The sequence below is a fragment of the Sinocyclocheilus rhinocerous genome, unplaced genomic scaffold, assembly GCF_001515625.1.
Source record: "Sinocyclocheilus rhinocerous isolate Xijiao unplaced genomic scaffold, SAMN03320098_v1.1 scaffold3972, whole genome shotgun sequence".
In the NCBI taxonomy this organism is placed as follows: Eukaryota; Metazoa; Chordata; class Actinopteri; order Cypriniformes; family Cyprinidae; genus Sinocyclocheilus; species Sinocyclocheilus rhinocerous.
The window spans coordinates 4,364-22,408 of record NW_015635644.1 but is presented as its reverse complement, the minus strand read 5'-3'; the positions used below and the strand labels follow the sequence as shown (position 1 = coordinate 22,408).

General features: G+C 39.2%; 1 protein-coding gene across 2 annotated transcripts; it reads right to left on the bottom strand.

Annotated features, from left to right (window-relative positions):
* Positions 1-540: 540 nt before the first annotated feature.
* On the bottom strand, positions 541-17,799 carry LOC107747380 (zinc finger protein 821-like). 2 transcript variants are annotated; one of them, XM_016561844.1, is made up of 6 exons: positions 17,396-17,799; positions 9,244-9,375; positions 8,925-9,037; positions 6,759-6,857; positions 5,689-5,852; positions 541-5,604 (listed from the first exon to the last, which is right to left on the bottom strand). In XM_016561844.1, exons 2-6 carry the CDS (start codon positions 9,326-9,328, stop codon positions 4,827-4,829), a joined length of 1,239 nt encoding a protein of 412 aa, XP_016417330.1. In that variant the 5' UTR covers positions 9,329-9,375; positions 17,396-17,799; the 3' UTR covers positions 541-4,826. The 2 variants fall into 2 exon arrangements, with proteins under 2 accessions (XP_016417330.1, XP_016417329.1); XM_016561843.1 differs by having other exon boundaries at positions 17,409-17,799.
* Between the last annotated feature and the right edge of the window lie 246 nt (positions 17,800-18,045).

The following is an 18,045-nucleotide window of genomic DNA, read 5'->3' as shown; positions in this document are numbered from 1 at the left end:
AAACACAATATAATATATATCTATATCTATATAATATTAACATGCTGGCTTGACGTCTGTTTCTTTAATATGCATTCCATTCAATTAGTAATTGTAATAAATTCTAAATAGAGTTGTAAAAGTGCACCAACGAACCGGAGTAATTCAATGCAGAGATTAATAATAGATTATGATTACAAAAATACCCGATGTATCATGCATTTTTTAAATCTGAAATACAAACCTTGAGTCTGTGACTGTATAACTTTGTGTATTGCTCTTTTTTTTTATATTCCACAAAGGGGTGAAATATTTTTTTGTTTTCAGCAAACTTTTGAAAATAATTAAGATGATTGAATCAAAACGTATTGTGACCAAATTCAAGTACAATGCATCTTTTTATTACAGTGGGGCCTGAAAGTCTGAGACCATTCCTGAAAATGCTTGATTTTTTTTTTCATGACAATTTTTGAATACCAGATTTTCAATGTGGTCTCAGAGGTTTTAATCCCACTTTACATATGTATATACTTTTTCTAGAGAGAAAGACAGAAACGCTCATAGCAGTAAAATCAATGTTTATTCCACATTCTGTTCCTGCTTTTCATGACGAGCTTTCAATCTGGTTAGCCAATAACAGAGCTTTCTGAACAGGACCATTTGGCATTGTGATCAGTGTTATTCTAGTCACTCTCATTAAGTTTCATTCATTTTGGCCTTTTAGATTTGTAAACATTATCATGAAAATATCTAGATAGACTGACAAAAAGGCAAGTCATTACTGAACTCCAATCCTTAATGAAAAGCTCGTATATAAATGCATTTAGAACATGTATTTTATAACATGCAAGTTCCATTTCCAGGGGTTTACTGACTTACATGCACAGACATGTAAAAGAAAATGGTTGTTTAATACATAACATGTCACATGGCAATGCATACCACTAAAAATACTAGTTTAGGAATAATGCAGACTAAACGGGGTTAATGTTTGAAAATACTCTTTTATATATATTTTTTCTTCAAAATAGACAATGCATCCTGCCAACATCTCGTTCTGGACTACAGCGAATCATTTGATTTTTTTCATTGCATCAGGATGGGTTTCCACAACTTTGATGCTACTGTACAAAATAACTGCTTTATAATGAATTTCAGGGTATTGATCGTAAAAATTGCATTGCTCTTCCTGAATGTGCATACATCAACTACAACTCGGTCCTTATCAATGGAGTAACTGAAAACAAAGCTAAGGATGGATCTCGTGGGTGAGGTTACGGACTTGAGGACCAATGGCTTGACTGTCAAGAGTTGCCTGAGGTTTGTGATCTGGAGCATTTGAGTCCATTTACTTTCATATCAACTGCATAGTAGTAATACAAAGTTTCTTGAGTACAGCTCTCAATTGCATAGTGATGCTTCATCACATGTACATTAAATCCTTTCTTTTTCTTAAGGAGCCCATCATTAATACTTCACGACAGCATAAACGTGGGACCAGTATCCAGTTGCCTTCAACTGTGCGGGAAAGCTCAGCTGCTTCGCTATGAGTATTAGAGGTATCTCTAAAGAAGGTAATGACAACATTGTGAATTTAAAACACTGAAATGTGCGTCATTCACTGTAGTAATAAATAAATTGTTATAAGTATTGGAATGAAATACAAGACATACCATACACTCACACAGTCTACCCTGTTTTCAAGAGGTACTTACAGATGTACAGTGGTCCGTTTTAACATGACTGACCCTTCCGCCCAATATGACACACTGAGCAGTGAGTAAGGTTTCAAGGTTATGTGTGTAATGTTCTCCCAACTTTACATGCAGAGTGGTTCTCAAACTGTGGTTTGCGAGTTTAGTCAATAAAAAAGACGTAAATAAATAACATAAGCACCAACATTGAACAAACCGACTAATTAACATAATTAATTAACATTCATTTTATGACAAAGTGTTTTGTTATCTGTCTTTATATGTCAATGTACGTAATGTGAGTTTGGTCCAATTAGCTTGCAAACAGTCGGCTCATTGGTTTATTAGCTAAAAGAAGCATTCATTTCTATAAAATAAGAACAAAACAGCCTTCTGGAAAATGTATAGAACTGTGGCTCAAGACAGAATCGGTGAAAAGGGCATTGGATGAGACCCTAAAATGAAATTTGCTGGTCTGCTTTTGTAGTTTTACTCTTGACGTGGTTAACCCAAAAAGTTTAAGAACCACTACCATAAACACTGCGGTGCTTATGCTTTGTTTGTTGGGCGTTCTAACATGTCAACTTCTGAACTGGTTTGAATTTTTTGGTGGGAGTACCTGTTTGGTGAATGGTGGAAGACAGGGGGCAGTGTTTGGGATGCAAGTGTTATTTTGGCATCTGCCTTTGCAATCAGATATTGCGCAGAAATTACACACTTCACCTTTTAATTAGTGTGAAATGTGAATGTGTCTTTACCTTGTCATTTAAATTTTTACATACATATGCAGCATCATCACTGCTTCATATAGGAGGGATTTCTCTCTGGAAGTTTTTGTCCTGATTGTTTCATTGTACATGCATTCGCTAAACCTTTACATCATTGCACATCTCATAGAATTAGCACACAAATTCATTTAAATCATTAAATATAAAACCAAAGCACAACTTTCCAGTGACAAAGGCAACAATTTGAATTTGTACACTATGCATGTTGCCATAGAGATCTAGCACACACTAAGTACCTCACCATTAACAACAAGCATTCCCAGGTCCAGTGCGGGTCCGCACTGGTTTAAAGAGGTAACATACACGTTATACAGTACAGTGACAGCAGCAGAGGGCAGAGACTGGTTGGTTAGTTGAGACGTCATGGAGTTGTGTAATATCCATATCGACATTTTGGCTCAGGTGAGGAGTTTGCAGTCTGAACAAGAGAAATAATAATGAAGAATGAGGAAGAGGAGGTCTCCTGCACCTCTGCGTTCTCAGGTCGTGAGGATGCCGGTGATCCACACCATCCCTGAGTTCCTAGACAAATATCAACCCGTGTAGCATTGTGATAAGGTATAAAGCCTTTCGGAGGTCAGAGAAGTGTGTCTGAATGTGCTTTGAAACAGATACTTTTAGTATTTAACAGTACATCTGCACCTTTCTCTTTTAAAAAAGGACAAAGTCGCCACAAGAGGCCTTGTCCCAAATGGCACCCTCAGCCCTTGAAGTCCTTCTTGAAGTCCACACTTAAGTGATATAAAACCGCATAGACTCTCGGGTAGCAATCCGTTTCCAAAGTCCGCACCAGGCTCAACTAAAGGGTGCACTGAGGGATACAGTGGCTGTAAAGGTGCCATCCTTGTCATTTGTGACAAGTAGGGCACCTTATGGTCTTGTGAACATAAAACTGCATAAGCAAAGACCACGAGACTGCAAGCCCATTTAGATTTCAGCATTTGGGTCAGCGGCACTCAAACAGCATTTAAATAAGGTGTTGTCGTTTCGGCGAACATGTAGAGCAATGATAATACCAGGGGTGTCCAATCCTGCTCTAGGACAGCCCCCATCATGGAGAGTTTAGCTCCAATCTGCTCCAACACACCTGCCTGGGTGTTTCTTGTAACCCTGAATACCTTGATTAGATGGTTCAGGGGTGAACTCTGGAGGATGAACCCTCTAGGAGCAAGGTTGGACACCCTTGGACTAGAGTGTGTGTTGGCATAGGGAACAGTAAGTCAGTGTGTGGACCTGCATGGCCCCTGTGGTTCCGGTTGAGGCCACAGGTGTGACTAGGCCATGCAAGGATCCCATGGTGAGGTAGTTGCTTCTGTGAGTATGAGTTAGTAGTGACCCAATCTAGGGTCCTGGGAGGTGAGCCATAGTTGCAGGTAAACTCCAACCTTTTAGACTGGCAAATTTGAAGAGTAGGCTGAGTGTGGAGTGTGGCTACATGTCTCACTCCTGTCACTGTAGGTCTGTGTGCAAACCGAGAACCTCCTTCTGGAAGGATCTCACTGCTCTGAAGAAAGACGGCTAAAAGGCTGAGCCTTGAAAACAAAGTAGACAAGTCTCCTAAAACATGCTTACAGAGAGGGTAACATGTTTGCCCTTCTGTGAATGTCGGAATTTTCTTATACAAGTTCAGTTAATTATGTAAGTCAGTTTGTTACAGAGATCCATAAAGGGTTGTTCACACTGACCGCAATTAAATCACTGGAGGTCGGCAAGTCGACATGCTGTTGGTTGCTAGTAGGTGTTCCTACTTGACTGGTTGTGATTGTAAGGGACTCTGGTGCCGCAGACTCCTCTTTCCTCTTCTGACTACCAGATGGGAATATCATCTGTATGATGCCTGCTCTTCTTTTGATTTTTTTACTGAAATCGTAGTTAAAGGGATGAAGGCCCCTAGAGGGATTATCGAATATGTCATTGTAGCCTGCTAAACATTGCCAAGCTCTTGCTGTTGACTACTCTAATCCGCCACCCTTAGGGGGTGCAATTGCCGGTCTTGTCTATCCTGTAGAACCACTTCTGTCCTCAACTGCGATATCCAAGTGTAGTAGGAAGAGGAAAATGTGAACTTCGCTGTCTACACTCCAATTGGTAGTCTCCATGTGTGTTGCCGCCTATCTGCATAAAGTTGAACTCTGGTCAACATTGTTGCATTGCAACTCATGGTCTATCATGTCGCCTCAAATCTCTCTTTGAAAATGAAAGACATCTGGTGCCTACATCACTGCAAATCGCTGTCAGGTTGAGCACCTCCTTGAATCTGCAAGACCATAACCTTCTCATCACAGTTATGTTCAAGATAGTTATTCTTTAAGAATGGCAAATTCTTCTCGAATGTTGGGCTGAGAGGTGTTTGGAGCTGTGCTTGTTAGGGAAGCTTCATAAACAACCCATTGTCCATAGACGGGACAGACATGGGAAAGGAAAACTGGAATAGACTCATATCAGCAGTGAGCGCAGCCATCGCAGCAGGGTCATGCTCGATCTGGTTTCTCAGCGATGGGTCGATCTTCTCCAAGCGCCGCTTTAGCCTCTTGGCCTCCCTCTCACGGATTAGCCGCGCCTGCCTCTTCTCGGGTGTCTCGTTGGCACGCTTGAGTCGCATGGCTTCCCGGTCTCGCTGCAGACGACGTGCCCGTTGTTCGTCTGTCTCCTGCATCCTTTGCAACCGCTTTGACTCACGGTCTCGTAAGCGGCGCATCTCCCGCTCCTCTGGTGACTCACATGCCCGCTTGGTCTTCTTGGCCGTTCGCTCACGTTCAAGCCGCTGCATCCGCACCCCTACAGGTTCGTTCTTCCTACGGACCGCCCATTTCCGCATGGACGGCGACTGGGCATCCACAAGCTGCTGGTAGGCTACACAGCCGTTGCAGACCAACAAAACCCCAGCTGGGTACACGGGCATAGGGTTCATGAGGTCTGGAAGAGGCGGAAGTCCTGTGTTTGGAGGATTAAGGCTATCAGAGAGCGAGTGAAGAGGAGGTGCAGAAGGGAGAAGACCATCTGGCAATGAGGTCAGTCCAGGACCAGGACTTGTGTTTGGGTTAGTCATAGTGCTTCTGGGTAAAGAGTCGGACATGGCACAGGCCTCACCATCACTGTTGATCTCTATACTGCTTGTGTCGAGGAACTCCTTCAACTTTTCCCTAAAATTTCAGACCAGGAAACAGTTAGAAACAACAATGAATCACATTATCCTAGTAAAATCATGTCTTGAGTAAAGAGCTGACCTGTTAAAGTTGTTGGTGTCTGTGAAGTGAGCCCCACATACGGCACAGTTGGACAGTCGGTCCTCTGAATGGATGAGAAGATGGCGACCAAGAGAGCCTGGGGAACTGAGAGCTCTTCCGCAAACAGGACAGACATAACTCTTACTGTCACCCACAGGTGTATGCTGTACATAGACAATAAGACACAAAGAGATTTCATACATAAATTCTTCTGAAATGAAGAGACTTAAAGGAACAGTCCAAAAATAAAAATTGTCATGATTCACTCAACTTTCTGTTGTTCCAAACCCATATGACTTTGTCTTCTAGACCATTTTTTAATAATGCACTGGTCATTGTTTCCAAGCAATTACAACAGGGACTAGATATTTCAAGTTTCAAAAAGCATGCAAAAATGGACTTAACATTTGAGGCAGTCTCCATTCATTGTAAATAATTTGAAAAGGGCGATTAGTACATCATAATTTCTCCTCATGAAAGAAAGAAAATATTACAGGTTTGGAATGGCAAACGATTGAGTGAATGATGAAAGAATTTATTTTAAATTTGGGATGTATTAAGCAACTTTTGCATAGATTTTTTAACGAAAAACAGAGCCAGACTGCCAATTTTGACACATTTCACAGAAATTCGTGAAGTGTACGATTGATGCAGACTGCAATTTTTTCGCTTCAGATTTGGATTCCATCCAGTCTGAGGATACAAAACATGTTTTGAGCTGATTTTAGTACACATACTGTTTTCATTTGTCACTAAGTGTGAGTTTGTTGTGTTCAGTTAGTGTGTGATCCCCATTTGTTTAGTATATGATGCCCAAAGTCAAAGTCAGCAAGTATGATGCCTATTGTTTTAGTCATGTTGTGTATTCTGGCCTTTAGGTGTGCTTTACAATCTGCACATAACTGATGAGCTCCGAATGTAGTTGAGTGATCTGATCACAAAACATTTTGGACCCCAGTACACATGTATTTAGCACTGTCCACTTGTGATTGGATCACCCAAGATAGAAAGAGTCTAAGGTGTAAAAAGAGTCTAAAAGATACAATAGGCTTAGGTAGTGGTGTCCTCACCTGGTAGACGTGTGCGATGAGCTGATCTGGGCTATTGAACTCCAGGGAACAAAGAGGACATACAAAACTGCTCCCCTGGTCTGTCCCCTCCTCGTTCTCCTAACAGACACAATGCAACAACAAACAGTTACAATGATAGCCAAGTTTAGAGTAACAAGACTTATAGTCTGAAATGTAGTGTAATATTTTTTTTTTATATATAGAATGATTGCACACAAGTGACTATTCCCTGAAACTGCTAATGACTGTAGCTGTGGATGACTTATGCAGCACTTGAGTGGTGTGGCAGACAAATGGATACATAAGCCCTGTGACTCATTCCAACTGTTGTGTCAACTGGGTTTCTATAGAGCCATGAGTCACCCTACAAAAATATCTATCAACCCTTAAAGATGCCAACAATCGGTGAGGTGGGATGACAAAGAATTGAATTGAATTAAAAAATTTAATGAAGTCACACAGACTTGTAAATAAAACGACAATCAGTGTCCTTTAAAAGTTCCACATGCTTAAAGGGTTATTTCACCCAAAAATGAAAATTCTGTCATTAATTACTCACCCTCGTGTTGTTCCAAATCCGTAAGACCTTCGTTCATCTTCGGAACACAATTTAAGATATTTTTGATGAAATCTGAGGGCTCTCTGACCCTCCCATAGACAGCAAGGTAACTACCAAGATCAAGGTCCAGAAAAGTACTAAGATGATCGACAAAGTAGTCCGTGTGACAGTGGTTCAACTGTAAAGTTACGAAGCTACGAGAATACTTTTTAGCGCAAAGAAAACAAAAATAACGACTTTATTCCACATTTTCGTTTCTACTGCGTCACTTGTGGACGCGCGTTCACGACAGTACCATGACGCGAGCGTGTGGCGGCGCTGACACAGATCCGGCGTAATGACGTCATCATACTGTCGTGAACGCGCGCGCAAATTTAATATCTTAAATTGTGTTCCGAAGATGAACAAAGGTCTTACGGGTTTGGAGAAGAGCCTTGGTGAGAGAGGTAAAGAAGAACCCAAAGATCACTGTGGCTGAGCTCCAGAGATGCAGTCGGGAGATGGGAGAAAGTTGTAGAAAGTCAACCATCACTGCAGCCCTCCACCAGTCGGGGCTTTATGGCAGAGTGGCCCGACGGAAGCCTCTCCTCAGTGCAAGACACATGAAAGCCCGCATGGAGTTTGCTAAAAAAACACCTGAAGGACTCCAAGATGGTGAGAAATAAGATTCTCTGGTCTGATGAGACCAAGATAGAACTTTTTGGCCTTAATTCTAAGTGGTATGTGTGGAGAAAACCAGGCACCTGTCCAATACAGTCCCAACAGTGAAGCATGGTGGTGGCAGCATCATGCTGTGGGGGTGTTTTTCAGCTGCAGGGACAGGACGACTGGTTGCAATCGAGGGAAAGATGAATGCGGCCAAGTACAGGGATATCCTGGGCGAAAACCTTCTCCAGAGTGCTCAGGACCTCAGACTGGAACTAAGGTTTACCTTCCAACAAGACAATGACCCTAAGCACACAGCTAAAATAACGAAGGAGTGGCTTCTCAACAACTCTGTGACTGTTCTTGAATGGCCCGGCCAGAGCCCTGACTTAAACCCAATTGAGCATCTCTGGAGAGACCTAAAAATGGCTGTCCACCAACGTTTACCATCCAACCTGATAGAACTGGAGAGGATCTGCAAGGAGGAATGGCAGAGGATCCCCAATTCCAGGTGTGAAAAACTTGTTGCATCAAAAAGACTCATGGCTGTATTAGATCAAATGGGTGCTTCTACTAAATACTGAGCATTTTTCAGTTTTTCTTTTTTAATAAATCTGCAAAGATGTCAACAATTCTGTGTTTTTCTGTCAATATGGGGTGCTGTGTGTACATTAATGAGGAAAAAAAATTAACTTAAATGATTTTAGCAAATGGCTGCAATATAACAAAGAGTGAAAAATTTAAGGGGGTCTGAATACTTTCCGTACCCACTGTATATTGTAGGGGTGGGAATCACATGGTACCTCACGATACGATACACGGCTGATTTTTTTTTTTCTTTGCAAGGCATTTTACAGTAAGTAACGAGTTGTCTGTGACAATGCTGTCATGCAAATCATGACAGAAGAATTTAAGATAAACACACAACAATCTACTTCTTACATTAAACCTCCATCACTCACCTCCTTGACGTCATCATGTAGTATGGGGCCGTGGTTGCTCTTATTACTTGTCATGCTGTCATCAGCAGAGGCATTTGAGGAGTCGTCTTTGTCAAAATCACTATCACCGTCGTCTGGCAGCATAGGGGGAAAAAAGTAATGTTATCAACGGCTCCATCACAGGTCACCTTGCTTTTCTTTTCTAAGACTCAACACTGAAATCACAAAACAATCACAGCTGTCTTCCTTGTTTTTAATGTTTTATTAGCAGTAAGCAAATATAGAAATAAATTCAGACAGACATGCAGTCGTGAGTTGCCTCTGAAGCTGTGTGTCTCACCACTTGTGCTGTCTTGCACTTCAGGTTCCTGTGAGTTGTTGCTATGGCATTCCCCGTCCTCAATGAAGTAATCTCTAGCATCCATCTTAAAAGTGTGCTGCGGGCCGGACAACCCAGTCGTGTGAAAAGGCCCTGTGAGTGAAACGACATAGTCACTGAATATATTTAAAACTCGTTTTTAAGGGCTTGCCTGCTTTGGTTTCCAGTGCATTGCTATGTGGTTGCTAGGATAGAGTTTTAGTGCAGAGTAGAGAGTTTTAGTTCTGGGTGATAGCTAAGGTCTTGCATACAGGCACAAGTTGGGTCACTTTAATGTAAGATTTTTTTTTTTATATAGATACGAGTTGAGGTATCATTCATGACTGTTGCACAAATGGTGTGGGAAAAAAGTTACATGCCAAACATTAATACTTAAATGTTTTTCAACTAAAAATGTAATTTTTTTCATGTTGTTCCAAACCTGTGGAACACAAAAGACGACATTTTGAAGAATGCATCAGTATCGTTTTTGTCAAAAGTCAATGGGGGTCCAGTGTTGTTTGGACCCCAACGTTCTTCAAAATATATAAATGGGTCAAAGACAAAAAAGATATATTTTAATATGTACACGTCAGAATAAGCATGTTGTTTGAATTTTTACGTAAATATTGTGTTACACTGAATGACAATGTAACATTATTTCAACCAAATTATAACATTTTATTCTCCAAAAACGTATTTGAAACCTTAAAAGTAGACACTTTACTTGCATTTAATGTGCTTTCTATGGACATATAATCACTTTTGTAAATTTCTTTTGATGCGGACATCTTAACGTCTTTGACCCAAATATATGTGATAGTGCCTTAGCAAACACACACGTTTTAAAATATTATTTAGGCCAAATTGCTAGAGGGATCTAGGCCATAAGGTGGCTACAGGAAATACAGCTATCTATTCTCACAACCAATAATGTCACGGGTATCTAGAGTAAATCTGAACTGTGGTTGTTTCTACAAACATAACAAAAAAAAGTCATGCTTTGTATGAAGCCTGTATTTATAATGGTATTTTTAAGGCATTATAATGCATGCATTATATTATGCCTTATAAAAAAAAATCTCATGAATAATCAAATAACGACAGTTATAACATTGTAATTCTTACCTATTTGTGGTTATAACTATTAAGAGTATTATGATTTATAACACACAATGAACACATTATATCAACTTAAGATACAATGGATTATAGTTTCTATAGTTATAATGTATTATAAGTATCATATCTAGACATTGTTTAAGATCTGCATAATATTGTGTGTGTGTAAAGTGACAAATAAACGTCCAAAGGCTTTATAATGTGGTCTTTTGTCTGTTATAAAAAAGTAATATAGTTTGCGTTCTTCTTTCATCTATAATAACAAAGTAACAAAAATAACCATTTTGAGATATATTATGTTGTCATGAAATAAAATTACTCGTATTGTGAAAAAAGTACACACTGGTAACAGTTTTTTTTAAATTGCAAGTATTGTTATTTAAATTAATAAAACTAAGAATTTTCCTGTTGTTTTAGGTTTTTGCTGTGCTTATCCGTTCACTATCTGTATTGAGATATTTTAGTTATCATATCAAATCATAATTCTGGTATCTTGACAACACTAATTATGTTGTTACAATTATTCATAAAATGACACAATTGTAGATTTTACATTTAAGGTTCCATTAGTTAACTACATTAGTTCATACAAACTAACAATGAAAATACTTCTAAAGTATTCATCTTAGTTAAAATACTTCTAAAGCATTTAATAATGTTACTTAATTTCAAGATGTATTAATACATTAATAAATCAAAAGTTGCATCTGTTAATATTATTTAAAGGGGTCATATGATGCGATTTCAAGTTTTCCTTTCTCTGTGGAGTGTTACAAGCTCTTGGTACATAAAGAAGATCTGTAAAGTTGCAAAGACTAAAGTCTCAAATCCAAAGAGATATTCTTTATAAAAGTTAAGAGTCAGCCACGCCTACCTAGCAACATGAGCAGTTTTTAATCTAAATTAGATTGTATAATTTCGAAATTTGAATCAAAAACAGAATGGTTTGACTTCAGTTTTGTGAAACTATTCATAGAAAATATCTGCATGAAACAGAAGTTCCCCTCAGACATGGATTCTTATAAACTCCTACACCTAAATGAATCCCAATTTGTTTAGCATCTCAACCGATTTGAATCGTCACATATTTGAATCGATTTTCAACCGGCTCGCGGTTAATCGTTACATCCCTCTCTGACCTAACATAAACTAACAATGAACAGTTCTATTATTATTAACTAACATTAACAAATTGTAACAAGTGTTTTTGCTCATTGTTAGTCAATGCATTAACTAATGGGACCTTACTGTAAAGTGTTACTTTTTTTAAAAATATTTATATATATATATATATAAGGCATTATGCAAGCATTACAATGAATACCCTTATAATGCATTATAAACACAGGCTTCGTAGAAAGAATCCTAGATGTACTGTTTTCAACACATCAAAAAGCCTGAATCTGAATAATTCTCGCTTACATTTTGAATTTCAAAGAAAAGACCGACCGAATCAACAACAGAGGCCAGAGCTGCGGTGGTGTTGTGTGATCAGAACAATAGTTGATGCTGCATTAACACATTACAAACACGCACACTCCACCTCACGCTCACCAACCCCCACGTTACACGCTTAACTCAACATACACTGCAGTCCCAGAGGAAACAGCCCGCATCTCCTGCGCCGAGTCCGTGCCTCTAATGTAAGAATCATCTCCTCCAGAAGCACTCCATACGCCCACACGGAGATGCTTTTCCCTCTGCATGCATCCCATTACTCCAAACACCTTCTGCGAAGCTGCTTTAATCAGTAGCATGCTTTCCAATGAAAGTGCTAGTGCAACACGACACAGTGTTTCTGGAAGGTCGACGAGGTGTTGCTATCGTCTTCATAACTGTTGTAAGCATGTAGCTATGTGGTTGCTACAGGGCCAAGCCTCAGATATGACTGTGATTTTTACCACCGGTTTTATCGTTCGTTAGGCAAAAATGGAGCCGAGTCGGATCTCTCGTAAAATTAACACCTGATTTGATGTATTGACCTTCTGATAATATTGTTTTCAAGTCCAAGCCTCTACTCCGTTTTAACAGCTGTTTATGAGCACTAAGATTTTACACCTTTAAGCAAAACTTCTCAAAAACTCAATATTTTAATGATTCCGAAAAGATGAATCACTGTCTGGCCAATTTTGGTCTGGAGATCAGGGTTAGAATCATGATTTATTGGTAGTGCTACAGCACACAGTAAGTGTGTATTAGTAGAGATGTAAATCGGTCGTTTTATTAAGATAGAATCTGACATTATCTTAACCAGCAATACGATATTTGCCGGTACCTCAAAACTTGATAACATTTGATAACATTCAGGTGCCTGTGACGAATATATCGATAAGATGTTATGTACCTATTTTACACAACCAGTTACATTTTCATTCACTCACAAATGCAACCAAAATATAGCATGAGCATTTAATTTAACTCCTGTATCTAACTGGGACATCAACAACAACAAAAAAATCAATTCGCATAAGATCATCAATCGTAAGTGTGTATTAGTAGAGATGTAAATCGGTCGTTTTATTAAGATAGAATCTGACATTATCTTAACCAGCAATACGATATTTGCCGGTACCTCAAAACTTGATAACATTTGATAACATTCAGGTGCCTGCGACGAATATATCGATAAGATGTTATGTACCTATTTTACACAACCAGTTACATTTTCATTCACTCACAAATGCAACCAAAATATAGCATGAGCATTTAATTGAACTCCTGTATCTAACTGGGACATCAACAACAACAAAAAAATCAATTTGCATAAGATCATCAATCGTTTGATGACAGCTCTTTATTGACTTGAACAATGACAAGTCTTTCAGTCTTCTGTGCTCTCTAAAACATGCAACTCTAGTATCCCTATTAAAACACAGACAACAAAGTTAGGTGCTCCAGTTGTTGAGAAAATGCATTTATACAGAAAAAGTATTTTCATTGTATCATATATTGTTAGTCATTTGATCGATGCATCGATCCATATCCGTGGGGTTTGCTAAAATCCTTAAACGGACAGTTGACCCAAAAATGAATCTGTCATCATGCACTCGCCCTCATGTCGTTCCAAACCTGTAGGACTTTCTGCAGAAAACAAACAAAAGATATTTTGAAGAATGTTGGTAACCAAACAGTTCTGGTGGCCATTCATTTCCATTATACACTCCTAAAATAAAGTTGTTGTTTTTTTTGCCGCCGATAAAGAGCATCCATACACTCTTAAATATAAGGGTTCCAAAGGGTGTTTTCACAGCGATGCCATAGAAGAACCATTTTGGGTTCCCCAAAGAACCTTTCCGTGAACAGTTCTTAGAAGAACCATGATTTACTTTCTTTTTACTAATGTAAAGAACCTTTTGTGGAATGGAAAGGTTCCATGGATGTCAAAAAATGTTTTTGGAACCATCAATGCCAATAAAGAACCTTTATTTTTAAGAGTGTGGAATCTTTCCATTTCACAAAAGGTATTCTTTAGTGGAATAAGGTTCTTTAAGGCTGGAGACACACCAAGCTGACGGTCGGCCGTTGGCCATCGTCGGGCCGACGGCGAGCGACGGTCGGGCTAGTTTGTTTGGTGCGTTCCACTCGTCGGGCTCACGTCGGTGACAGTTTGCCCGATTCACAATGTTGAATCGCCGTCGGGACCGTCGGCGCGTGTGAGAGCCCTAATTGGATGTTCAGTTTAGCGAACGAGTCGGTGCCCGAGAATTAAAGCGAAAGTGATGAAAACAAGCACGTAAATGAAGGCGGTAAAGACAGATGGCTGTTTAAATGTTACGTGATCTTTCCCAATCATTCCGAATATATACTATTGATAGCTGCTGATATAGACAGTTAATTCCTCTCACGCATGCGCAGAACGCACGTGTTAGTTTGCCGTCGGCTGTAGTCCGTGCGGTGTGTTCGAGCGCAGCTTTTTGGTCCGACGCGAGGCGACAACACCGTCGGCTTTCGTCGCCGCTAGTTCTTTGAAGTCGGCTTGGTGTTTCTAGGCCTTTAGATTATTAAAATGTTCTTTACACTAAGAAAAAATTGTTCTATTAAGAACTGTTCAGCGAAAGATTCTTTGGGGGAACCAAAAATAGTTCTTTTATTGAATCACTGTGGAACCTTCGTTTTTAAGAGTGTATGTACAAAAAAAAAGAAGACATTGTTCCACAGAAAAAAAGAACCTCAAACAGGTTTGGAACAACATGAAGGTGAGTAAATAATGACCGCATTTTCATTTTTGGCTGAACTATCCCATAACTCTATGTGTGAGCAACAGTAATAGTGATGTTTGCCTCAGCTCAAAGCTACTGATATATTGTTAGACCAAGTTCAAAGTGGACTACAATCTGATTTTATAAAGTCATCGTGTTGAACTTCAGCAAGCTTTAGACTGCATTTGAGCTCAGACCATTTCAGGACTGCCTCCACCACATGTTGTCTTCCCATCTGAAAAACAACAGCCGACGGATGTAATGCTTTACATCCACTACTAATCACCAAAGATTGTCAAGAGTTTCCACCCTACTTTCCCAGCATCCTCGGGACGGTTTCTAAGGGTGTTTAGGAGCATCTACAAGTACAGAAGATTTGCATGAGGGATATCAGCGTTAAAATACGAATGGATACAACAGAGCGGCTCCGCGGCAGTCAGCCCGTGATTGATGCAAGCGCATTTCCCATCCCCCTCTGCCAGTTCTGTCTGTACATCTGTCTCTCCACCCTCCCTCCGTCTTCTCCTCGCTCCCCCCTCTGTGCCACTGTGATGTTATCTCAGAGTCTGTGTGTCTGTAGGCAGGAGGTGACGCAGTGTCTGTCTGAATCCAGACAAAGAGACAAACTCATCAGCCAACAGACACGAGAGAAAAGGCTGAAGTCATTGAAGGGTGGGTGGGAAGTTTGGGAACAAAACAGACAAAAAGAGACAAAACTTAACTTGGATGCCAAACAATGAGAGCACTCCTGAATTCAAACCATCCCACAGCCTTTACAAACCCACCAAAAAACAGTACAAATCCTGAGAACGGGCAGGGGACGGGGCCCTCGCACGCGGTCTAGTTTGGTGGGCTGGAAGAATAGTCATAGACAGATATCAGATAAACCCAGACAAGCAATTCAGGCCTCACTTTGCTTAATTGACAAAGCCAGGCATGATGGAAGAACAAGATCAGTCATACAGGTTCCCATGGAGTAACGTTTCCCATAGTGCGCCCCACTGTGTCTGCAAGAGCCCCTATTTTTTTTTACTAAGAATCACTATGAAATGGAAAAGACGGAGTAACATTTACAAAAAAGTCTTAGCCTTTCACTTTCATCAGCTCTGAAAATATTTAAATCATAAATACACAAAGTAGTTGCTGGAAACTATACTGAAAAAAATGGTGTAGGATTTAATTTAAACTATTTTCACTCAGAAATTGCTAGTAAATTTCACAAATAATTACAAAGAAACAGCAATACAGTGAATTCAACTTTTAGGAGTAGAAAGACTGAAATGGTATTTTCTTGTAAAACATAATCCAATAAACTTTTATTTAACTAAAAAAAAAAAAAAAACTAAAACAATAAAAAAAAAGTAAAACTATAATATGTAACTGTAAATGTAAAATATTTTTTTACAGTGTAGTGTGTGTAAATAAATATATATATATATATATATATATATTGCAGGGGTAGCAAGTTACTTTTTTGGTCTTCAGTCAGGTAACACCTTTATACAATAAAATATCAATTATATACAGCACAAATTACTATAAGACAATCATAACATTTCATTAACACTGCCTGCAATGTAGCCAACTCGCAACTTTTCAAAACCATCTGAAATTATAAATCACCATACATCAACGATTATTAATGACCGTCGCATCACATTTACATTGTGGATTGTGTGTCCCTCAATAAAGAGAGAATCGCAAACAATGATATGCTAATAACGTATAATTATGCAGTTACTGGGGTTGGATGAGAGCTTCAACATATTCAGAAGGTGAACTGGATCATGAGGTTTTGGTGATCATGACCTTAAACCAAAAACACGTGCTATGAGTGAACATATGTGTTAATTTGATGCTGATTTATCAAAATTGGATTTCAGTAACATTTCTAAATAAAAACAAATAATAATTGCACGTGTCAAGGGTAACGCTACTCATTGAGGAAACCGGTTTCTTACATAGATGTGATAGTGTTCTGTCACTACACTGTCTCTACAAGTAATAAAATCGTCATGTCCATGTAGTATTCATTTATTGGTAAGTACTGTCTGCCACACACACACACACACATATATAGGCCTAAAGTAACTTGTGTAGTATATATATATATATATTAGTGCTGTCAAACGATTAATCGCGATTAATTGCATACAAAATAAGTTTTTGTTTGCATAATATATATGTGTGTTCTGTGTATATTTATTATGTATATATAAATGCACACACATACAGTATATATTTTGAAAATATTTACATGTCTGTATTTAAATTCATATCATTTATATTATAAATAAATAATATATAAACAACATATTTGTTTGAAATATATACATGCATGTGTGTGTATTTACGTAATAAATAGACAGCACACATACATTACGTAAACAAAAACTTTTATTTTGGATGCGATTAATCGCGATTAATCGTTTTACAGCACTAATATACATGTATAAAGACCATTATTTAAGGTTATGTAGGGCTTCAGTCTCTTTGCAAATTATCAGAAGTAAATGAATGTGAGGATATTTTCGGTTCATCAAGACAAACAACAAACACTAAGGTTTCAGGTGTATAATCGCGTGTATATCCTCTATATCAGGTTTCAAACAAGCTGGCACTGTGAACATATTGTGATGAGAGTTTGTGAACGCCTGGCCTGTGGCTGTTGTCCTCGTACAGTACAATGCGGATGTAAGACTTGACGAAAGCAAACATCTCAATGCCACACTGTATCATGATGATCTCGATCAGCTCCAGGAGACCCGAAGCCCGTTTTACACGCACGAGGAAATGAAAAGTGTTTACGATACCTGGGATACCTACAATTCACTTTGAAAGGGTTGGTCTGTTTGCGTCTTGACATATTATCCCCCGCTCCCGGATGAAAAAAAGTCGAATCTCTTCTTTGATCCGACTGATGTGAAGATGCTTTTGGCCAATCCGAAGGTGAATGTATTAAAGCTGAAAACAATCCAGCAAACAAAACGCTCCGAACGGGCAGAACTGAGCACTAGACGGCTACATTGGCCGGCGCGGTTAGGTTCATTTGACTAAAAGAGAATTAAAGATCACTTTTGCGCAAACAGGCGTCTTGGTCGGCGATGAGAGCGAGTTCATGTCGATAGAGTTCGGTTTCCAAACGTAAGAGACCGGGGAAAGATGAGGGGAGATGATGTGAAAGTCCTGCGCCACTGTAGCCGGGCAAATACACTGCAGAGACTCTTCACCTACATGCATTTCAAGCAATGAGCTGAAGTGAGAAGAATAACTAATGTAATCATCCACCTCCCGCTGTCCGTGAACGAAATGCTAATGCTCCTATAGAGGGCGCACTGCGGCTCACAAAACCCACTTACCCATTAAAATACATTGACGTGTTTTGTCTATTTAGAAACATTTGTCAAAGTGTAAAGGTTATCATTGATATACTCTAACTTTGAATGGTTTGCACTTCATATGC